Source organism: Hemibagrus wyckioides, linkage group LG05 (assembly GCF_019097595.1).
Source record: "Hemibagrus wyckioides isolate EC202008001 linkage group LG05, SWU_Hwy_1.0, whole genome shotgun sequence".
In the NCBI taxonomy this organism is placed as follows: Eukaryota; Metazoa; Chordata; class Actinopteri; order Siluriformes; family Bagridae; genus Hemibagrus; species Hemibagrus wyckioides.
This window is the reverse complement of record NC_080714.1, coordinates 3,906,239-3,930,562: the sequence shown is the minus strand read 5'-3', so window position 1 is coordinate 3,930,562 and position 24,324 is coordinate 3,906,239. Positions and strand designations below refer to the sequence as shown.

General features: G+C 41.7%; 2 protein-coding genes across 2 annotated transcripts in view; one reads left to right on the top strand and one right to left on the bottom strand.

Annotated features, from left to right (window-relative positions):
* The window catches only part of ncor2 (nuclear receptor corepressor 2), an 80,388-nt gene extending 76,029 nt beyond the window's left edge, over positions 1–4,359 (top strand). The window contains exons 44-47 of the mRNA XM_058388950.1: positions 45–98; positions 800–982; positions 1,069–1,239; positions 1,818–4,359. Coding sequence (XP_058244933.1) covers positions 45–98; positions 800–982; positions 1,069–1,239; positions 1,818–2,002 — 593 coding nt within the window. The 3' untranslated portion in view covers positions 2,003–4,359. The remainder of the gene's footprint in view (positions 1–44; positions 99–799; positions 983–1,068; positions 1,240–1,817) is intronic.
* A 2,953-nt stretch (positions 4,360–7,312) lies between these two features.
* On the bottom strand, positions 7,313–21,045 carry rflna (refilin A). The gene is made up of 4 exons (XM_058390120.1): positions 20,784–21,045; positions 19,602–20,067; positions 10,766–10,875; positions 7,313–10,069 (listed from the first exon to the last, which is right to left on the bottom strand). The coding sequence occupies exons 2-4, from the start codon at positions 19,812–19,814 to the stop codon at positions 9,733–9,735; spliced, it is 660 nt and encodes a 219-aa protein (XP_058246103.1). The 5' UTR covers positions 19,815–20,067; positions 20,784–21,045; the 3' UTR covers positions 7,313–9,732.
* Positions 21,046–24,324: the final 3,279 nt, after the last annotated feature.

Genomic DNA, 24,324 nt, shown 5'->3' with positions numbered 1-24,324 from the left:
TCATTCTTAACATTAATCCTCATCCTTTTTATTTTCTCTTCCAGACTCGGGGCAGCCCGGGACAGAGATCTTCAACATGCCTGCCTCTGCCACTGGAGGTAAACAATATTAATGAATTAAAGGAGACGTTCACTTCCAGAACAAAGATCTACAAATAATTTCCTCAACCCCTGGTCATCCGAGATGTTCATGTCTTGTTTAAGACTGAAGAAAGAAAGACACAAACATCTCGGATGACAAGGGGGTGAGGAAATTACTTGTGTAGATTTTTGTTCTGGAAGTGAACTTCTGCTTTAATGCTGAGCCGTATGATGAAATCATATCGCCGTTATCGTACCTAGCGGTTATCTCTCTCGTATCTGATCCGTCAGGCGGTGTTTATATCGGTCAACACATTTTATTGTATCTACAACAACGGCTAACTCACATGGACTCATTGATCTACGGCTAATACCAAACTTTATTATGAAGGAGGCGTGTCTCCTGGTGGTCCAGCTGCAGGACCCGGCGCTCTCATTGCCTCAGTCCAGGTTCGATTCCAGGGGCAGGGCGCTAAACCATCCACTGAAGAGTTAACTCTTAGTCCCGGTCCCAAGCTCCGGGTAAAATGGGAGGGTTGAGAGTGAATAAAATGGGAGGGTTACTGTTAAAAACCTGGACTTACATCCTCATGCCCATGCGCCTCTGTCGGTTTGATTCGTCTCAGATTAGTGTTTATTTAATGCATGATTGGTAAGTTGTACTCTTTGTAACACTAGGTGTGTGTGTGTGTGTGTGTGTGTGTGTGTGTGTGTGCTAGGGCCGGTCAGCATGCGGAGCCAGCCTCCTCCAGACTCTAGTGGGAACACCATCGGACTGGAGGCCATCATCCGGAAAGCTCTGATGGGAAAATATGATGAACAGGCGGACGAGCGCTCGCCCTCCAACTCCGGAGCCCCTGCTGCTGCTGATCCACGCACTGAAGAGCCCTACTCATTGTCTGGTATGTCCCACACACACACACACACACACACTCACACACACACACACACTGAAGACATGACTCATTTGTGTGTGTGTGTGTTTAAGGTAAATCAAAGAGCAGCGGGCGCTCCAACGGCCGCAAGACAAAGTCTCCCGGTCCTGGACTGTCGGGTGGAGAGAGACCGTCCTCCGTGTCCTCCGTCCACTCCGAAGGAGACTGCAACCGCCGCACGCCTCTCACCAGCCGAGTGTGGGAGGACAGACCGTCTTCTACAGGTAATCACACTCCGAGTACAACCACCATGTTACCACAGCCGTGATTCTGATCGGTCAGAGACGCAGAACCTCCTGTTCTGTTCGTTTCTATGGTAACAAGTCACTCGGGGACTTCAACACTCCAAATAAACAGATATTTAAAAAGAAAACCTTAATAACTGTCAATTTATGGAAGGAGTCTCCAGTTTGTAAACCTTGGGAATTTCAGTTTTCCGACACCTTCAGTACGGAGGAGATGATTTCAATTAGTTAATTAATTAATCAAATTTGTAATTAAGGGGTTACACAGATATTCCCAACATGAAATAGAGCTATAAACAGATTAAAACTACAGCGTTAGCAGTAAGTGCGCTTCATCACACCAGACCATCACTGATTATTTTCCTGTAACTTCACAACCCCAAGAGTTTTATTCCTTACTTATGTCCCCCCATGTTATTATAACGTTTTTTTTTTTTAAAAAAAAACAAACATAGAATGACTCCTTCACTAAGCTGTTTCTGTGTGTGTGTGTGTGTGTGTGTGTGTGTGTGTGTGTGTGTGTGTGTGTGTGTGTGTGTGTGTGCGCGGGCTCACAGGCTCCACTCCATACCCCTGTAACCCCTTCACGATGTTGCGCTTGCCTAGCTCGGTGATGTCCGGTCCCTCCCCGTCCCCCACTCAGCCTGCTGCAGGACCTCCACAGCCTCAGAGCCGCACCTGGGAAGAGGAACCCAAACCGCTGCTCTGCTCTCAGTACGAGACGCTGTCGGACAGCGAGTGAACACACACACACACACACACACACACACAACTCCTGAGGGATGTGGATGAACACACACACACACATAGTGAAACACACTAGAGAGCACATACACATGCAGACTAATATGCATACCTTCATATTACTAATGCACTTCTTCTTTTAAGTAGAACACACACACACACACACACACACACCCCCTGGTGGACATGGCTGCTGCATCACTCCAAGACTGCTCATATTACCACGACAAATCACTCTCCTTTTTATTTTTTTTTTAAATTTTATTCCTTTGGTCACACAGAGACTCCTCTCTCCATAGTACTGCTCAGGATCCTCACATTCTCACCTCACACACACACACACACACACACACACACACACACACACAGGACTTAGTCACGCAGCATTGCTCTTGTAAAGCAGTAATTTGACCCAAATCGGACGAACGTTTAGATCAGCTTAGCTCATTTTTGGTGTCTTTTTGTTATTTCGCATCTTGAAGGTTAACATAGCTAAAACAGCAAGGCTAGCTTCGAGCTGGCTAGCGTCTCTTCGTTTACACGCCAACATCTCCAACGCCTTTCAAATCAACTCCTCGCCTCTTACCCGAGTCCGACCGTCGCTACGTCCTGACTGTTAGCTGCTACGACCGTTCTTAGTCCTGTATGTTTTTTAAATCCACATCCGCGCATCAAACCACTCCACAAAGCCAGTCGATCGAGATATCTAGCTTGAGCTAATGCTACTCCGGCGGATATTCGCTCAACGTTATATATATGCGTTAGCTACACCTCAACATAGCTCGGCTTCCACGTTTCCATTTTGGCCCAGAATGGCTGCCGTGTTGCTCTCACAGACTCACCACTTTAGCTTCTGAGGCACATTTCGAGGTACAGAGGACCGTGTGTGTGTGTGTGTGTGTGTGTGTGCGTGTGTGTGTGTGTGTGCGTGTGTGTGTCTGTATACACTGATTACATGTACACATGAATTTAGAAGCCAGTTCCGTAATACGTTAGTCCAGTTGTAGAGAAACGCTCGTGTGTGTGTGTGTGTGTGTTACTCATTTCCATGAGCGTTAGTTTACAAGGTACATCGATGCGTTTCCTTTTTAACGTCACTGATATCATTGCAGTTTTGTTTTTTTATTTTTAACAACGGTTTCAGACTCGTCTCAACATTTTTGTGTGTGTGTGTGTGTGTGTGTGTGTGTGTGTGCATCACTAAATGTAATTGCATTCTCTCGTTATGAAGCACTTGGCCAGCGGACGCTGCTTGTTGGCTTCCCGTCACGGGCGCTGATTTATTCATTTTTCTTTTTTTCATTTGTTATTCTTTATACAGTATTGTGTTTTTTCTTTTGTTTTGTTTGTTGTTTTTTTTTTTTTTTTTTTTACATTGTCACCTAAACAGCTTTTTGTAATAAAATAAAATAAAATGAAATAAAATAGATAAAACAGTCCAGTGCTCCAGCGACAATCAGAGAGGAAAGAAAAGAAGAAGAAAACAAACAAAAAAAAAGTGCTGAGCATACGGACGACAAGCTGCTTTTTCAGGTCCCTAAAATGTCCTCACACACACACACACACACACACACACTCACACACACACTCACACACACACTCACACACACACACACTCACACACACACACACACACACAGGTTTAAGAGACTGCGCCAAATCAAAGCCATGGACATCGAGGACTGCTCTGTTGTCTGTTTTCAAACAAAAAAAAACGAAAGAAAAAGGAAAACAGACGGATATTAGAGGATGTAAACTGATACGTTATTATTTTTGTTTGTTTGTTTTTGTTTATTTTTTCTCGAGGAAGGGGACCTCCGCCCACGGCAAGCGGACATCTCGGCTCACCGGGACTCCGAACCCAACACCTCATGTGTATAAATGTTGTATCCCTTTGTTGTGTAAAAAAGGAGGAAAAAAAAAAACCAACGATCCTGGTGTTAAGTGCCATTTATTCGAGACGAACATTTACTGAAGTTCAAACTACCGAGTGATTACGCACAACTTCTTACTGTTTAAAGGCTTAAAAGATGAACCTGGTGTTTCATGGTCATCTCTCTCTCACACACACACACACACACACACACACACACACACACACACACACGCTGCCGAGAGCAGTGTCTGTGTCCTCACACTAACGCGTCTCCAGAATCCGGACGCTGAACTCCGTGATGCTATAAATCTGTCAGATGACTTTGCATGTGCTTTAAATATACGTCGACTTTTATCATTTGCTACGTTTTTTTGTTTTTGTTTTTTTGTTTTTCATAAAAAAAAAAAAGTCATCCCTCTTTAACGTTGATATAAAAAAAAATAAAGACTTTTATGATTCTATTCCACAGGGTTTCCTCAGTGGGCGTTTGTGTGTGGTTTTGTTTTTGTCGTGTGTGTTTTTGTTTGTTTTTTTTGTAAATTTTGTGCTAAAATTTGTTTTATTTATCTATTTAATATTTTTTTAATATATTTTTTTTTTTTATTTAAATTTTTTTTTTTTTTGAGGATTGACCATTTTCTATGTATTATATTGCGAGTTTCTTCGGGGTAAGCGAGGCTTCGTCACGTCCTACACGTTTTATATTCTTGACCCGCGCCAGACGGTTTTTTTTGGTCACTTGTTAATTGGAAGAAAAAAAAAGAAGAAAAAAAAATTAACAATATATTTTTGGACATATTTTAAACAGCATTACAGAAGGCTTCTTTTATTTATATATTTATATATATATATACTTTTTTTTTTTCTTTTTTTTTAAATATATATTATAAAAAATAATTTATCTGATATCTGACGTTTCGGCACGTTTTATCCGTGTTAACAAAATAGTTTTTAAAAAAAATAATTTTTCAGTGTTCTGTCCAGATCGACTGTCTGAATTTTTCCAGACATAATAAAATAATAATAATAATAAAATAATAATAATAATAATAATAAAATAATAATAATAATAATAATGTATTTAAGGTTAAGGACAGAATATAAAGAGCAGGCAGGAAGGCGTGAGGGGGCGGGGCGTTCCGTTTCCTTCTCCGTATCGTCCGCCGTTCTTTTCCTCTTTTTTTTATCCGGATCTCTCTGTATTCCAGTGCGGAGTGTAAACAGGTGGAAAAGGTGTAGATATTTATGTGGAAACTCTGAGAAACTGTTCCCCCTGTCTGGACATCAGCATGGTCACCTGCAAGCTTCATGTATGAGCAGTGGTCAGAACTCCAAAAAACAAACGGAGAAACAGAATCGGCCTTGAAATAAAAAACAGTCCTGTGGTCGGGTGTGGGCCTTTTCACTCTCTCTTTTTTTCCAGGGGTGATCATCTATCCATCCATCTATTCATCCACCCACTCAGCCATCTATTAATCCTTTTATCCATCTATTCATCCATCCACTCAGCCATCCATCCTTCTATCTATCCATCCATCCTTTTATCCATCCATCCATTCAGACATCCATCCATCTATTCATCCATCTATTAATCCTTTTATCCATCTATTCATCCATCCACTCAGCCATCCATCCTTCTATCTATCCATCCTTTTATTCATCCTTCCGCTCATCCACCCACTCAGCCATCCAACCAACTAACCATCCATCCATCTATTCATCCATCTTTTAATCTATTTATTCATCCATCCATCCATCTGTCCATCCAACTAACCATCTGTCCTTCCATCTATCCATCCTTTCATCCGTCCCTCCATTCTATTCATCCATCCAACCATTCAGCCATCCATCCTTCCATCTGTCCATCCATCCATTCATCCAACTATTAATCCATTTATCCATCTATTCATCCATCCACTCAGCCATCCATCCTTCTATCTATCCATCCACCCACTCAGCCATCCAACCAACTAACCATCCATCCATCTATTCATCCATCTTTTAATCCATTTATCCATCTATTCATCCATCCATCCAACTAACCATCCATTCTTCCATCCATCCATCCATCTATCTGTCCATCCAACTAACCATCTGTCCTTCCATCTATCCATCCTTTCATCCGTCCCTCCATTCTATTCATCCATCCCTCCATTTATCCATCTATCCATCCACTGATCCAACCATTCAGCCATCCATCTATCCATCCATCCATTCATCCAACTATTAATCCATTTATCCAACTATTCATCCATCCTTCCATCCATCCATCTTCTGTAGCATCTTCTAGAGAGCTACAGGAAAGCCTGTCCCAGGAGACTCGGGGGACAACCTGGACAGGGTACTAACACATCACAGGGCACAATCTCTCTCTCTCTCTCTCTCTCTCTCTCTCTCACTCACACACACACACACACACTACAGACAGTTCAGAGATGTTAGTCAGCCTACAGCACATGGCTTTGTACGAAGGATAAGAAACACAAACCACACACACACACACACACACACACACACACGGGTCAGAGGAGGGACTCTAACCCCCAACCCCATACCAGTACTATCCAATAATTCTCCTATATACACCCTAGACCACATACTAATAACTACTTATTTTTTGGATGGAAACAAATCCTGTCTGTAGCACCTGTTTGTGTGCAAAAGTTTGTGCACCCTTAGCAGGGAAAAGAAACCAAACCCACCTATTTTTATTTATTTATTTATTTCTGGAAATATTGATGCATTTATATTCCACGCACTGCTCAAACCTTTGCATACACCACTATCGAAAGATACAAATATTCAATATAAAGTGTGCAACTCGTACCATCCGAATATTCAGGGATTAATATTATTATTATTATTATTATTATTATTATTATTATTATTATTATTATGTATAGCTGTACTTTATTATCATTATAGATCACTTCCTCTTTAATAGTACTGTTGTTAGAATGGTGTTTTTTTGCTTGTGTAGTATTCCTGAGGATCCTGAGGACGCTCTTCATCACCTCAGGTTCCAACAGCGTTATCGTCTGTTCTGCACGATGGGACGATCATGTCCTTTCTGCTTCGTTTTTCAAGTCACTTTTTGTTTAAAAAGAGTAATATTTATCTATTTAAAAATAAAGTGACGCTATTTGACCACAAGAGGGCGCCAGATTCCTGTCAAAGCAGACCTTTTTACACACAACATGCTCTAGATCGTAGAAAATGGGATTTTAAAGCTAGTCTATACAAGCGACTAAATGTAAATAAAAAATTCATTAATTAATTCTTGGTGAAATTCTTTACGAGGCTGGTGTCAGTATTTGAAGAGGATCTTCTTAAGATTAAATAAATGCTGGAAACTAGCTGGCACAAATATTTCATCAAGGATATTTATTTATTTATCTGTCCATCGTGTCGCGTAAATCCTGTTGGTGGATCTTAGCCGATTGTCCTGGCAGCTCTCGGACTCCTGAGATTTTACGTTTGATGTAAAAATAAAAATACAAATGCTTGGTCATCTGCTGTTTTTGGTCACAGAGAAGCGGAGAATATCAGGCAGCGTGTCTGAAGCTGTTCAACTCGCGAGTGTTTTTGTGCTACTTCCTGGCCCTCCACACCCTACCGCCGGCACCGGGTGTGTCTCCTGCGACCTTGTGATCTTGTTTGCTCCTGATCTTTACATCCAGTTTGCATTGTTCGGCGTTCGCAGGTCAAAAGTTTGCACCGAATTTTACTGTCAAAAAGACGATTCGTTCACAAAAAAACAAAACAAAACAAAATCATCACAGAATCGTGATTTTTATTTATTGATTTAAGATATACATTGTGTCTTAAATTATCTTCTAATCTCTTGCCCCAAAACAAAACAAAAATTGAAACTTGGGAATACAAAAATATAAAGAGAATCATTAAGTGCCTTATGCAACATATACATCAGGAAGTATTTTACAGGAAGAAAAAGAAACAACAAAAAGAAATCATCCACTTTTACAGAAACATCTCCGAGTCCCGAAACCTTTCACCACTTTCCCCAATTCCATTCATACCGACTTTACTTTGTCTGTCGTTCCACTTTCTTTCCTTTTTTGTGAAATAAAGCCACGTGTGACTCGCGCCTTTTCGTTTGTCACCTCATTCCCTTCATCCTTCGTTCTCACCTTCTCTGACTTCACCCTATAAACCCTATAATCGCATCCGTTTCGCGTCTAAGCCCCGCCCACGCTCTCCTTTCACGTGCGGTAACGCCGTCCACCGCGTGTGCTAAAAAATGCACGAGTCGCCCGGAAACATCTCCGTCTTAAGAGCGAAAGTCGTCGCAGAGTAGATTCTGAGAGTGAGGTAAGAGGAAAAAAAAAAACTTTAAATTTTAAAGATTTACCGAAGAAATGTTTTTCATATTTATAATCCAGATGTTTGTAAGACAAACAGGAAAACAGCGCAGCATCCTTGCCATGTGCCTGGAGGCGTGACGTGGCAGAAGATCGTAACCGTGATAGAGCGGTGGCGTAGCGCCCTTACCAGCTGAAACCGGTGTGTGTGTGTTTTCCTGAGTATAAGACACAAAGTCTGGGGGGGATTCGATTTGCTGATTTGTGTTGATCGCGATAACGCGCTTTAATTTTACCCGGATGAATTTCGAAGCAGCGACGTGACAAATCCAAACAGCTGCGATGGGATTACTAACGTTGCGAAATCCTGGAGAAGACGTCCGACGTCTCTGTGTTCGTCTCCCCGTCTGCGTTCGGCAGTAAAATATTGTCTATCGGTATCTCTGATGAAAACGTACCACTTGGCCCCGCCCACTATCAACATTCTGAAAGCCGGAAACAACATCTCCATGTCCTAATAATACATAGCTCCTCACTTTCTTTACCATGGCCCCGCCCACTCTGTTTCTATTGGCTCAGCAGACCACGCAGGTGACCAATGGAAAAAAACATCTTGATATACTGCGTCCTTTCCCCTTCGGTGAATCTCAAGGTGTATTTTATTTACACGTGAATCATATACACCGTTGTTTGTTGACTCCTCTGTAGTTGTGACATCACAAGATGAGTGTCCTATAGTCAGGAAAATTGAGGAAATCCTCTTGGATCAGCTGGACGTTCGTGATTCGTATCCTGGACTAAAACACATTAATTCTGGACTCGGGTAAACTCGGACACGTCGGCCGCTCTAAGGTTCGGCTTCAGCCGCACGATCCGGCGCGGGTCCGGAGTGGTGAGTGAAAAGCCTCTCTGCTTCAAGGCCATGTTCTTGGACCGCTTCAAATACCCGGTGCGCTCCAGAGTCCCACGTCTCCTCCTCCGATCTGTAGAAAAACATTGGTCCGATCTTTCAAGTGCTCCTACGCTGCCCTCTCAGCTCCACTGAAATCACCGTAGCCCAAAGAAGGAAGAAAGAAAGAAAGAAAGAAAGAAAGAGAAAGAAAGAAAGAAAGAAAGAAAAAAAAACTATTTTTCTTAGCAAAAGTGCAATCAAGCGTTTATACAACTCGCAGAAAGTTGTAGGATTCCTGGCAGGATATTTTTCACCCTGCCGACAGTTTAGAAGGTTTTTTATTGTAATTTATGGCGTTGATTTATTGAATAGTATTCTTTATAGCGGAGTGTAACGGCAAGACAGACAAAAGAACGACAGGATTAACCCACCTCCTGACTGTAAAGTAAAGATGAACTGCTACCTTAATGAAACCATCACTCCAGACAAAATAAAAGTCCCCCCCCCCGTGTCCTTTCCTCCATTCAGGTCTGGAAGTCTGGAGTCGTCGTGTTTCTCCGGGCCGAGGAGAGGAGTTTAATCTCGGTGATGGTAGCGAGTCTGTACAGGAGTTCGCGTGTCGGCGTGGTGGGCGTGTCTCACAGCTCCTCGGTGTAGATGATGCAGGGACTGCCGTCCTCGCTGGACTCCAGCCTCACTGTGGACACGAACCTGCGGCGGCCGGCGGCATTGGCGTTGTAGTGCAGTGTGGTGCGGTAGGTGTTGCGCGCGTGCTTGGGGTAGATGATGGCCGTGCTCTGGTAGTGGACGGGCCGGTGACGTGGCTGGAAGTGGACCTCTGACTTGTAGCTGCGCCACGTGTGGTTCTGCAGCGCCACCACAGTCTCGCTGTAGGAGGTTACCGTGGGAACGCGGGCACAGTAAACCTCGTCGCGGTAGTGCCGGTGGGAGTCGTACTTCACCTCCGAGCTGAACCTGAACACAAACGGCACCGAGGGTAAGAGTGCTGACGTACAGCAGGCTACGATTATTCATACACACAGTTCTGACACCAAGATCATCTGATTCTGTCTGATTCCTCATCAACACGTGTCTGATGCGTCCACTGATCACAACACAACACAACACTCCGGTCACCGTTTGCAAATAGAGAACATGGAAAGCTGAGTCATCAGGAAAGGGGGAGGAGCCAATGGAGGAGTGATGCGTTACTCATTTGCATATTTAGAGAATCTAAATTATATGTTTGTTATAATACTTATTGTATCATCAACAAGGTGATTAATGCTTGACTATCGGCTAGTTAGTTTATTACCAAAACAAAATAATAATAATAATAATAATAATAATAATTATGATATATTTCATACACGAATTCGTCAAGCAAAGATCATTTCCTTTAAAAAAATAAAAAATATATAAATAAAAAATAGTAATGTATTCTTTGAGTAAACTGATGGAAGTAGCAGATGGAACAAAAGCAGTTCTTGGTAGTGGACCAGAGCCGGACTTCTGGCAGAAATCATTAGTTCCCTCTCTCTCTGTGTCTGTCTCACTGTCTGTCTCTCTCTCTCTGTCTGTCTGTCTCTCTCCCTCTCTCTGTGCCTCTGTCCATCAGTCTGTCTGTCTCTCTCTCTCTCTCTCTGTGTATGTGTGTGTGTGTGTATTTACCTCATCTCTGTGGTGGGTCTGGGGTTCACCTCGATGCTTTCTCCAAACACCACGGGGTGCATGCGTGACTTGACATCTGCCCCCTGAGAGTTCAGCAGCAGGTAGGGAAGCTGCACACACACACACACACACACACACACACACACACACACACACACACACACATGAAACAGTAATGTTAGTCCACTGCATCATCTACAACAGTCAGTGCTTTACTGTATACTCTGATTATCTATAAAACTTTACCTTTCTTCACACACTGTGTGCTAAATGTATGGCCAACTGCATTATTGGGAGTGACCGGGGTGATGCCCAGTAAACCAGTACAGAAAACCAATATACTGTATATGAGTGGAATTTTGTTTCGGGGGATTTATCTTGTCCCATTAGTGTGAGTGGTCTAATATGAAGCTCCATCTTTTTTTTAAAAAAAACCCCAAAAACATACAGCGTTCATTCTTTCATCCTGAGTAACAGCCTGGTCAGGATCAGGGTCAGGGTCCTGCTGGATCAAATACGGCTACTACTTTTTGACAGACTGGTCCAAATTAAAGTAATCATAGTGTGGGCAGGGTTACGGACCTCTTCCAGATTAAACCACACCCATTTCTTATATAAATCCCAAATACAGTTTACCCTGTGATGCCCTGAAATACGGTCAGATTTCTCTGTGTAAGCAGATGTTCCAGCTGCTTTCAGCTCGTCCTGCAGCTCTGTGTTCTATTACCTTCACCTACAGTGTCTCAGTGACCCGATATGAACACATCCTACCTTCTGACTATATTTAATTCAATTCAATTTTATTTGTATGGAGCTTTTAACAATGAACACTGTCTCAAAGCAGCTTTACAGGACATAGGAAACAGTACAGAAGTCCTGGATTAATGTTAGACGAAAAGTTTAAGATAAATATTAGACTTGTGTTTAAATTTATTTGTATTAATCCCTAATGAGAAACCTGAGGCGACTGTGACCAGGAAAACTCCCGGAGATGGTAAGAGGAAGAAACCTCGAGAGGAACCAGGCTCAAAAGGGAACCTCATCCTCATTTGGGTGACACTAGAGAGTGTCATTATAAATGATTATAAACACCAGAGACCGTGATTATAAACACCATAGAGTGTGATTATAAATGATAATAAACACAGAAGAATGTGATTATAAATGATAATAAACACTGGAGAGTGTGATTATAAATGTTTATAAACACAGAAGAGTGTGATTATAAATGATTATAAACACTGGAGAGTGTGATTATAAATGATTATAAACACTGGAGAGTGTGATTATAAATGTTTATAAACACTGGAGAGTGTGATTATAAATGTTTATAAACACAGAAGAGTGTGATTATAAATGATTATAAACACTGGAGAGTGTGATTATAAATGTTTATAAACACAGAAGAGTGTGATTATAAATGATTATAAACACTGGAGAGTGTGATTATAAATGTTTATAAACACTGGAGAGTGTGATTATAAATGTTTATAAACACTGGAGAGTGTGATTATAAATGTTTATAAACACCGGAGAGTGTGATTATAAATTATTATAAACACATAAGAGTATGATAATAAATAATTATAAACACCAATGAGTGTGATTATAAATGATTATAAACACCAGAGAGTGTGATTATAAATAATTATAAACACCAGAGAGCGTGATAATAAATGATTATTATTAACACAGAAGAATGTGATTATAAATGATTATAAACACCGGACATTGTGATCATTAATGATTATAAACACCAGAGAGTGTGATTATAAACACCAGAGAGTGTGATTATAAATGATTATAAACACCAGAGAGCGCGATTATAAATGGTTATAAACACCAGAGAGTGTCATTATAAATGATTATAAACACAAAGGAGTGTGATTATAAATGATTATAAACACCAGACAGCACGGTTATAAATGGTTATAAACACCAGTGAGTGTGATTATAAATGATTATAAACACCAGACAGCACGGTTATAAATGGTTATAAACACCAGAGAGTGTGATTATAAATGATTATAAACACCAGAGAGTGTGATTATAAATGATTATAAACACCAGAGAGTGTGATTATAAATGATTATAAACACCAGAGAGTGTGATTATAAATGATTATAAACACCAGAGAGTGTGATTATAAATGATTATAAACACCAGAGAGTGTGATTATAAATGATTATAAACACCAGAGAGTGTGATTATAAATGATTATAAACACCAGAGAGTGTGATTATGAATAATGTCCTTTCTACAGTTATAAACAGTTGGAGTGGTGTGATGGAGATACAGGATGTGTAGAATGTTATTGTGTGTATATTAGGAGGTTATTGTCCTCAAAGTCTACATGGGGTTAGCATCTTCTATATCTATATCCATCTTATCCATAGTTAAAAGTCATTTGCGATTCCTTCTGTCATTTTTTACATCACTTTGTTTTTTAAATTATTTATTTATTTAATAAGTGCTGTAATTTGTTAATCTGTGGATATGTGGATGAAGTGAGAGCACATCACACTGAGGAACTCCTCCAGAAATATAGCTCTGGGAAAAAAAATAAGAGCCCACTGCCCAATCTCCAGATGTGAACCCTATTGAAAACCTCTGGAATGTCATCAAGAGGAAGATGGATGATCACAAACCATCAAGTAAAGCTGAGCTGTTTGCTTTTTTTGCAAAAAGAGTGGTATAAAGTTCCCCAACAGCAATGTGAGAAACTGGTGGAGATCATGGAGCCAAAACACATGCAGATCGGGGTTATTCCACCAAACACTGATTCCTTAATGTTATTTATCCAAAGCATTAACACGATTTGTTTACAAATTATTTGCATTTACTTTTATTTGAGTTATTAAAGCTCTGCAAATATACGGCATGATCCTGGGTTATTTTAATGTGTTGTCATTTCCTTTAAACATACACTCTAAATAACAATAATTATATTTTGAATTTAGGAGAAATATTGTCAGCAGTTCACAAAAAACTGTTCATCTCACCAATACATGAACCTGGAAGTAAAATACATAAGAAACTGATTATTTTGCAGTGGTCTCAAATTTTTTTTCCAGAGCTGTATATGTTTTTATCTTCAGATTTTGGCGACTGAAAGCAGTGTTTGTGATCCCTTCTGAAAGGTGTGAAATTCCTGAATTTGTGTACATGACAAACAGTCCGTCACTGAAACAGACGAGTTCAGAGATGTTTGCGATGAAGGATTTCTGCTCTGGACTGATAAAAATGAATGGAGCGGACTGAAAGGCTGAAAATCACTGGGTCTCTTTGTGAAGGGTGGGGTGAAGCCAGCCCGCGTCCTGCATGGCAGATCAGAGTTAAGTTAGTGTGGGTTCACCACATCTGTTTGCTATCTCTGCCGCAGTGGATTTTAGATTAGGGCCTTTCCACAATGGCAGCCCTAACACACACACACACACACATCAGAGAAAGAGCCTTCTTGGAGATTAGTGTGTGTGCTTGGCTTTGTGCTGCTTGAGGAATCTTTCCTGATAATCGTGGCTGTTTAAATGAATCGCACATGTATTAAAGCAAAGAGTCACATATTATTACAGTGTGGTGTGGGGAAGTTATTCTTAAAGCGGTAGAGACGTGAGGTTCTGGTCAACACGATATCGCGTGAATCGTGTGCGTCCTCACGCAGAATGACTATGGACCCTAATGATCCTGACCATCAAAAACCATAGGTGGTTCTTCACCAATCTTCTTCAACTTTCAAAGCTGGAACCTGGTACCTGTTCCAGCATGACACTGCTCCTGAGCACCTCCATGAAGACACGGTGTGGAGGTGAAGGAACTCGAGTGTCCTGCACCTGATTCTGACTCAACCCCACTGAACACCTTTTAATCAACCAGAACTGGAGTCTCCTCATCTCACTAATGCTCTTGTAGCTGAATGAACACAAATCCACGCTCCGAAAACTAACAGAAATCCTTCACAGAATAGAAAAAAGGAATGGTATGTTCAGCAACCATGTATGGGTGTGCTGGTCAACTTTTGGCCATATAGTGCATGTTTAGAGTCCAGAGGGTATGAAACACATCACAGGTATGAGGAGATGAGACTCTCATTCGGAAACGAGTTGACTTATGATGGTTATTGCATCATAAAATGGAACAGCCTATCAGGTTTCAGTATGCAAATGAAGAACACACCAGAACAATGTATTTTTTTAAGGTGTTTCTAATTTGCATATGCAAACATCTCATGCATCAGTTCTCTAGATATATGTTTCAGACTGAATTGTGACCATTCTTCGCTCAGGTGCTTCCTGTTTCTTGAAATAATTTGGCGTGATGCTACATGAGATATCCATGAACCATAAAATCATTTTCATGACTTGTTTCTTCTGAAACAATCGACCTTTGATCAGGACCTGACCTCTGAGTGATTCCTGTATGAGCTTTCGGTGTTGTACAGGATTCCTGCAAGCACACACCTTTAATTAGACGCTGTGTGCTTGTTTTCGTGTCTGAAAGGTAGTGAACCTGCCCAGAACATAAAACTTAATGCTATGCTACAACAGAAATAAGGCTGCAATCGAGCGTAATTATAAGGCATTGTGCTTTGACGGATTTTGCAGCGCGGCAGCTGGAATAACAACAGCAGCAGCAGCAGCAGTTCTCGAGCACCAGCACAAAGTCAACTCAATGACAGCCTCTGCTGTTTATTAACTCTCCCAAACACGCAGCAGGGTGAAAGTCCAATTATGCAACGGGCTGCAACAGCCCTGGTAGCGCCACCGCTCAAAAATAGACCAGGGAGATTGTTCTTGGCTGGCATAAGCAAACAACTCTAAAATAGACCCACGGCCATGTGAGAGAGAGAGAGTGTGTGTGTGTGTGTGTGTGAGAGAGAATACGAAAATAAAATAAAGCCTTCACGAAGCAGGCATGTGCACGTTGTTCTGCTTAGCTGGGAAATGCCAAGCACAGCAAACAACGCTGCCTTTGTGTGTTTCTGTTTTCTCCATGAGTTTACTTTATCCTAATAAACAGTATCACAAGGAGGAGTGTTTCAGAGAGAGAGAGAGAGAGAGAGAGAGAGAGAGGGAGGTGCAGTGTGAAGCACAGGGCCAGGTTTATAGGCTGAGTTCGGAGAAGGCAGGTTTCCGATTTGCGTGTTGTGTTGGCTGAAACTGTACCAGTGCTCCAGATACGACACGGAAAAGAAGCAGAGCCCTTGTGTTTTCTTTACACGAGGGAACAGAAAATAATCTCACGGCATCACGGGCCTTAGAGCTCGGCTAAAAATATCGTGGTATTAATCGGCCGTTTAAAAGTCTGCAAGCCGGCGGTGAAAATGCGTGAAGCGTGTTTCGTTATTACATCTTTATGAAATCTTCTTTAGATTTTCCGTCTAAAATCTTCCTGAGTGAAACAGTGGCAGAGATTCGACACAGAATGAAGTGTTTTATTTACACGAGGGAACAAAATAATCTCACACCTAGTCTAAAATCAGAGATTACTGAGATGATTTCGTACGCTTGCTCTCTGACCCCAACTTCCTGAACTGGGATAGGTAAAGAAAAAGCATTCAATGTGCTCTAATGTACAGTATGTGACAGAGAAAAGTCTGATCATACGGCGTGTCTGATTACGCCCTGAAGGTAACAACATACCTACTTGAACTAACGATAAGGATAAAATAAGAGTTTTCCCAACGCTGAGTGTGCATCTGAACCAAAACCATAACACTGCTGGCTGTCTCATTACCACTGTCTTTTATTTTTCACCCACCTGTCTCTCTCTCTCTCTCTCTCTCAGTCTATCTTTCTTTCTCTCTCCCACACTCACACTGTCAGTGGTATGGAAACATCTTTTGGAGCTCCCTCTCCATCTGGTTTGCTCAGATGAAAAGACAGAGAGCTGGGAAATTGATAATCATTTGTATTGTTATAAAAATCGAAGCGTGCAAAGCAGTCAACCGAACACGAGAGTTAAGCTCCTGGGGTTGTGTTTGCTTTCTGCACAAGCTGTGAGAAGACTGAGCTTTAGGCAAGTGCCAGCATGCATGGAGGAAAAATGTACTCGTTTTCGAAAGGATTTAATGCTCGAGTGTGTTTAGACACAAAAGCATGTTCTTGTGCATCAGGGTGGATGTCTGTACAGGTTTCATCCAGGTAGAAATAGCCATTGCTCTCTGACTTGTGGACGCGCAACATGCTGTACAGATAAATCATTACTGACTTTTCTTCACTGACGTTTCGTTTCTCGCCGTCCGAGTTCCCCGAGCCCGAACGATGCAAACTGGCTAATTTGTTTGTGAAAGTGGTGGCTCTGTTGTTAAAGTGATGGATCAGAAGGTTGTCGGTTCAAATCCCAGCACCACCCAGTTCTCAAAGCTCAAAAAAGGATGCAAAATCTGTATGATGTAAAAATCCCATCATTGCTTTTTCTAAATGTCATTCAAACATGCTCGTTATAATATTAGACCACGCCCCTCTGAGAGGTCTGAGCTTACTCTGTGTTTGTTTCTGCTGGTCAATTAAAGGATTGTGAAGATTCTTGTGTAACGATTAAACCAGGTGATTTAATGGAGGTGAAGCGGTGCGGGAGATTAGTTGTGAATGGCTCCTTGGCTGGGGGTCTGTTAGCCCAGGACTGTGTAACCTTTTCAGAGGCAGAAATAAGAGCTGAGGGAACGCCGATCAGCGCGTGCCCTCACACACTGTAACGTGAGCAGTCCAGTAGCACTACTAAAGCATACGAGTGTGTGTTTGTGTGTGTGTGTGTGTGTGTGTGTGTGGCGCTTCGCAGTTCAGAATGCATGTACATAGACGATGGAATGGGTGGACACGAGAAAGAAGTGACCCGGGCCTTGGATTAACCGAAGACAAGGTTAACCTGTTGACACAAACACACCAGCGAACGTTCTTTCTCTTTCTGTTTACTTCTCGTCGGTTGCCTTGTAATAAACCCCTCTGCTGATATCAGATCTCTTATATCATTACGATTGCCCACGTCTTCTACGACCTCATGATCGTACGTGACTTCAGTCAGAGCTGCCCTCGGTGCGACGCCCATGAACGCGGTGTTCAAAGCACTGCACGTTTGAGTTGCTGTATATGTCTCAGCGCAGCATATCGTGATACTTTATAACAGATAATATCTCTACGTTTCAGTGGAGTTGAAATGCTCCTGCGATCCAATCTCCATTTCTAACGTTTGAAACGTCTCTGGCGGCATGAGTCACGTCTCCAGGTTGTTTTCCGTCTCCTCCAATCACGGTCTGAGCACAAAACCCGATCCTGTCGAAGACGGTTTTAGCGGTTCTTACTGTCTGTCGGAGCTCCGGTTGCATGAATGTACAATAGTTAAGAATGGCATGTGCTCAGGAAGCACGCTGAGGCTGCGGGGAATGTTTTAGATACGACACGAAAATCAATCATCTACATGGCGAGAAAAACGGGGCGCTAAAAATATTCGCCAAAGCTTAAACACTGATCTTCTCAGTTTGCGAATTTGAAAGATTGGGATTTGGCCATAACGTCTGGCCACTGCACAGCGTCTGGACTCCGCGACGTGACTAGGCAAGACTGAGGAACCGACCTCATTCCTTATTACTGAAAATGACTTGTAGCTGAAAGCCACGCAGACCGAGACCCACGGGTATCAGAAATACGTCTGAGGCTGGGAAGAAGTGTGAGGGAATAACGAAGCATAAATATGATGAAGAAGGGATGAGGGGGAAAATCCTGAATTCATGGATTCAGACTATGCGCTGTTGTTTTAATGAGTGGGAGGGACGGTGTTACTTCTCCTCCTGCTGTCAATCAGAGCTGTAACCAATCATCTCTGAGCTTGTGTATGTGTAAGAGGGCAGACTGCCCTTTCCTCTGAGCAGGTGGAGAAGATGTGGGGATATGGTAGCTTGGTGGTTAAGGTGCTGGGAGTTCAAATCTCAGGTCCACCAAGCTGCCACTGCTCTGAGGAAGTCCCTTAACCCAGGGGTCACCAACCACCGGGCTGTGGATCATTTGGTACCGAGCCACAAAGAAAGAATAAACCTATAATTTTATATAAATATATAAAACTTAAAATTCTATGTATTTTATTTAAAAAAAATTGCTAAAATGACGCAAAAACAAATCCCCCTACCGGTCAACCAACCACCTGCACTGAAAAATTGTCCAGTATCAAACCGGTCCATGGTACAAAAACGTTTGGGGACTCCTGCCTTAACCCATAATTGCTTAGTAGCATAAAAAAATGAGATAAAAATGTAAGTCGCTCTGGATGAAGGCATCAGCCAAATGCCAGAAATGTAAATGTTGTGGCTTCAGTTGTGAAGGAGGAAGCTAGCGTGCGATGGGGAAGCTAGTGTGGCTAATGCGTGGGAACTGGTTCCAAATTTCTCATTGTTTAACCTTAACGTCCCACACTGCTTCCTCTCAGTGCTTCCTTCATTAACAAGCACTACGTACATGTGAGAAATTGGATTTAATTCCAGACACAATTTGGTCATTCCTTCCTTGGCGTATGTCTAATGGCCACCAGGAATCCTTTGAAATCTTTTTCTGGTGGTGTCGTCGCTGTTTTCCTGACATCTTCCTGCTCACAGCTTTATTTTATCTGTTTTAAGTAAATGTTCTCCGATTGTTTTAGGTAATTAAACACCATTTAGAGGAGCAGTGGGTTTATTAGAGGACGTTAATAGGGATGGGAGACGCAGTGGTACAGGTACAACTCCGCCGCCTCACAGCTCTCTAGGGTCTAAAATACTGTCTGTCTTTGTTCTACATGTGTCCATTATTATTATTAACAATATTATTATCTCTGGATATTATCGACATTACGAGACCGTTTCTCTGCTCACCAGCTTGCCTTCTCGACCCTCCTTCCTCCAGTACATTCCTCCATGGTGGTCAGCGCCGATGGGGGTACGAGGCTCTGCGGTCGACGGTGAGAGCGGACAGAAGGGCGGGCTTGGACTCGGGGGAAGCCCCGAGTCGGGACTGTCGAGGAGCCCTTCGCGACTCTTTCCCTTCAGACTCTCCTCCATAGCCTGCAAGTGCAGATGGCCCACCATTTCCACAACACCAAACAAAATAGAGAATCAAAAATTTTTTTTAAATTATCCCAAGCGATTCTTTGAAGAAAGCTTTTCTGGATTGGGTTAAAAAAAATATATATATATATATATATATATATTTTGGATTAAAAAATAAAAAAAATTAAAAAATATTCCAAGGATTTTAAGCTTAAAAATTCAGTCCTGGTCCACAGGAAAATCCCATTTCAGTCACGAGCTGAATGCTGAAACACTTTCCCTCCTCTTCACTCTGTGGAGAAATTATATTGTTTTTAAAACAAACAAACAAACAAACAAAATATATATTTTATGTTTAAAACTAGTACATTTTTTAATAGAAAGCTGACGGTTTTGGCTAACTTGCTAACGCACGCGCACGTTATTCGGGCTATTTAAACTTTAAATTTTAACGGTTGTTGTTGTTTTCTCTTCTTCTTCTCTGAATTATCACAACAAAATGCAGGTTAAAAAATTTTTTTTGTGTTAAACTTTTACTTACATTTACATACCTGTTAATATAAAACAGAAGTTGTTTTTAGAAACGCAGCACTTTTATGGCGTAGAGGAGAATAAATGGTTTATTTATTTACTTTTGGTTAGACAGCGATATCCGGTAGTATCGCGATATTTGAGATTCTGTGAGATTTGGTGAAGTATATATTGTATATATCGCAGCAGCAGTGAACAGAAACCGCGAAGTATGGAGGTTTTAAAACGTTATAAAAGTGATAAAAACTCACCCAAAAGTGCGCTAGTGATAGTTAGTTAGTTGGTAAATAAGTACTATGATCTGTTGTGCATGATCAAATGCGACAAATCGATCTTGAGATCCATTTAGGGAAAACAAAATAATAAAAATAAACAGTAATGTGGTTAGATTTAAGTGAAGAGCTTTAAGTGTGTGTGTGTGTGTGTGTGTGTGTGTGTGTAAGAGTGTGTGTGTGTGTGTAAGAGTGTGTGTGTTACCTTTAAATTATATCCCGACGCGCTCTGTTTTCATACCCAGTCATCAAAACAGCTCACATTAAAAGGATAAAATCCAGAAATCAGCTGAAATCCTCAAGTCTCTCTCACAATATTCACCGAGTTCGCCTCCGACACCTGGAGAGCTGTGTGCGTGCGCGCGCGCGTGTGTGAGTGTGTGCGTTTGCACGCGCGCGTGTGTGTAGATAGTCCTCTCTGTGTGTCCGCTCCTGTACACTGACTCTGTGTGTGTGTGTGTGTGTGTGTGTGTGTTGGCTCCACACAGCGTTATTTTTTTCTCTTTAATGTGACGGACTGCTTTTCTGCACCTGGACATTTAACTGCAATTCAACCCCACATCCGCTAGAGGGCTCCAAAAAAAACCCGACCTTATTTTTTAACTAATCCTAGGAAGTTCAGCTCGTTACAAGACCTGCATATTATCATATCATAACAAACAGTGACCCAAAAGTAAGACATTCAGAACCTGTTAAGCTTCAAATACATCTGGAGAAAATACACGGATTAAAGTAGTTTAATACGTTTTTAATGCCCTTGTTAATTTACGGTACATAGCTAGTAAACAGCTAGCGGACATAATTAACTGTTTCTTACAGCATCGTTAAGACGGAAATCAAATCTCACTGCAAGTTATCGCTAATGCAAGAAAGCGTCTCATTGTTATGAGGAAAACATCTCGGCGCTACAAAAGAAAACATGCCGTTGTTATTATGAGAAAAAATGATCCTGTTATTACAAGAAAACATTGTTCTTATAATGAAACATCTCGTTATTACATCTCAAGATAGAATCTCGTCACGACAAGATCTTGTTATGACAAGAAAACATAATGTTTGTACAGGAAACTCGGAGCTAAAGAGCTTTTCAAGAAAAGCACGTTGTTAGGAGAAAAAAAATCCAGTTTCTGCAAGATCTTGTTACAAAAATGTCTCATTATAATGGTATATTTTTTTATTATTACAAGATAACTCATGATTACAAGAAAATATTGCTATTGTAAGAAAACTTACAATAAAACAATAACAAATCCTACGAACTTACGAAAACAATCCTAGTCAGTTTGAGTTATGATGATGAGGGGTGACTGTGAAATGATGATGGAGTGATGGTGAAGTAACACTGGAGTGACAATAGAGTGATGGTGGAATGATGTAGTGATGGTGTAGTGATGGTGTAGTGATGATGGAGTGATGGTGTAGTGATGGAGGAGTGATGATGTAGTGATGGAGGAGTGATGATGGAGTGATGGAGGAGTGATCATGTAGTGATGGTGTATTGATGGTGTAGTGATGTTGGAGTGATGATGGAGTGATGGAGGAGTGATGGTGTAGTGATGTTGGAGTGATGATGGAGTGATGGAGGAGTGATGATGGAGTGATGGTGGAGTGATGTACTGATGGTGTAGTGATGGAGGAGTGATGGTGTAGTGATGATGTAGTGATGGAGGAGTGATGATGGAGTGATGGTGTAGTGATGGAGGAGTGATGATGTGATGGAGGAGTGATGATGGAGTGATGGTGTAGTGATGATGGAGTGATGTATTGATGATGGAGTGATGGTGTAGTGATGATGGAGTGATGTAGTGATGGTGTAGTGATGATGGAGTGATGTAGTGATGGTGTAGTGATGGAGGAGTGATGATGTAGTGATGGTGTAGTGATGATGGAGTGATGGTGTAGTGATGGAGGAGTGATGATGTAGTGATGGAGGAGTGATGATGGAGTGATGGTGTAGTGATGATGGAGTGATGGTGGAGTGATGATGGAGTGATGGAGGAGTGATCATGTAGTGATGGTGTATTGATGGTGTAGTGATGTTGGAGTGATGATGGAGTGATGGAGGAGTGATGGTGTAGTGATGATGGAGTGATGGAGGAGTGATGATGGAGTGATGGCGGAGTGATGTACTGATGGTGTAGTGATGGAGGAGTGATGGAGGAGTGATGATGTAGTGATGGAGGAGTGATGGAGGAGTGATGATGGAGTGATGGTGTAGTGATGGTGGAGTGATGGAGGAGTGATGATGTAGTGATGGTGTATTGATGGTGTAGTGATGATGGAGTGATGGAGGAGTGATGGTGTAGTGATGATGGAGTGATGGTGTAGTGATAGTGTAGTGATGATGGAGTGATGGAGGAGTGATGGTGTAGTGATGATGGAGTGATGGTGTAGTGATAGTGTAGTGATGTTGGAGTGATGATGGAGTGATGGAGGAGTGATGATGGAGTGATGGAGGAGTGATGATGGAGTGATGGTGTAGTGATGGTGTAGTGATGTTGGAGTGATGATGGAGTGATGGAGGAGTGATGATGGAGTGATGGTGGAGTGATGTACTGATGGTGTAGTGATGATGTAGTGATGATGTAGTGATGGAGGAGTGATGGAGGAGTGATGGTGTAGTGATGTTGGAGTGATGATGGAGTGATGATGGAGTGATGGTGTAGTGATGTTGGAGTGATGGAGGAGTGATGATGGAGTGATGGTGGAGTGATGTACTGATGGTGTAGTGATGATGTAGTGATGGAGGAGTGATGGTGTAGTGATGATGTAGTGATGGAGGAGTGATGGTGTAGTGATGTTGGAGTGATGATGGAGTGATGATGGAGTGATGATGGAGTGATGTAGGGGTGATGATGTAGTGATGGTGTATTGATGGTGTAGTGATGATGGAGTGATGATGGAGTGATGGAGGAGTGATGGTGTAGTGATGATGGAGTGATAATGTAGTGATGGTGTAGTGATGATGGAGTAATAATGTAGTGATGCTGGAGTGATGATGGAGTGATGATATAGTGATGATGGAGTGATGGTGTAGTGATGGTGTAGTGATGGAGTGATGATGGAGTGATGGAGGAGTGATGATGTATTGATGGTGTAGTGATGATGGAGTGATGGAGGAGTGATGGTGTAGTGATGATGGAGTGATGGAGGAGTGATGGTGTAGTGATGATGGAGTGATAATGTAGTGATGGTGTAGTGATGATGGAGTAATAATGTAGTGATGATGGAGTGATGATATAGTGATGATGGAGTGATGATATAGTGATGATGGAGTGATGGTATAGTGATGGTGTAGTGATGATGGAGTGATGATATAGTGATGGTGTAGTGATGATGGAGTGATGGTGTAGTGTTGATGTAGTGATGATGGCGTGATGGTGTAGTGTTGATGTAGTGATGATGGCGTGATGGTGTAGTGTTGATGGAGTGATGATGGCGTGATGGTGTAGTGTTGATGGAGTGATGATGTAGTGATGGTGGAGTGATAATGTAGTGATGGTGGAGTGTTGATGTAGTGATGGTGTAGTGATGGTGTAGTGTTGATGGAGTGATGATAGGGTGATAATGTAGTGATGGTGTAGTGATGATGTAGTGATGGTGTAGTGATGATGGAGTGATGGTGTAGTGAATGTGGTGATGGATGTAGTGTGATGGTGATGGTGTAGTGATGATGGAGTGATAATGTAGTGATGGTGTAGTGATGATGGAGTAATAATGTAGTGATGCTGGAGTGATGATGGAGT

What these genes read in the sequence shown, in the direction of transcription:
- rflna (XM_058390120.1), bottom strand. Translation starts at nt 19,814, where the DNA reads ATGGTGGGCCATCTGCACTTGCAGGCTATGGAGGAGAGTCTGAAGGGA. An exon ending in AGGGTCGAGAAGGCAAGCTG is followed by an intron (nt 10,876 to 19,601) that starts GTGAGCAGAGAA and finishes GTGTGTGTGCAG; the next exon opens with CTTCCCTACCTGCTGCTGAA. An exon ending in AGACCCACCACAGAGATGAG is followed by an intron (nt 10,070 to 10,765) that starts GTAAATACACAC and finishes GTTTGTGTTCAG; the next exon opens with GTTCAGCTCGGAGGTGAAGT.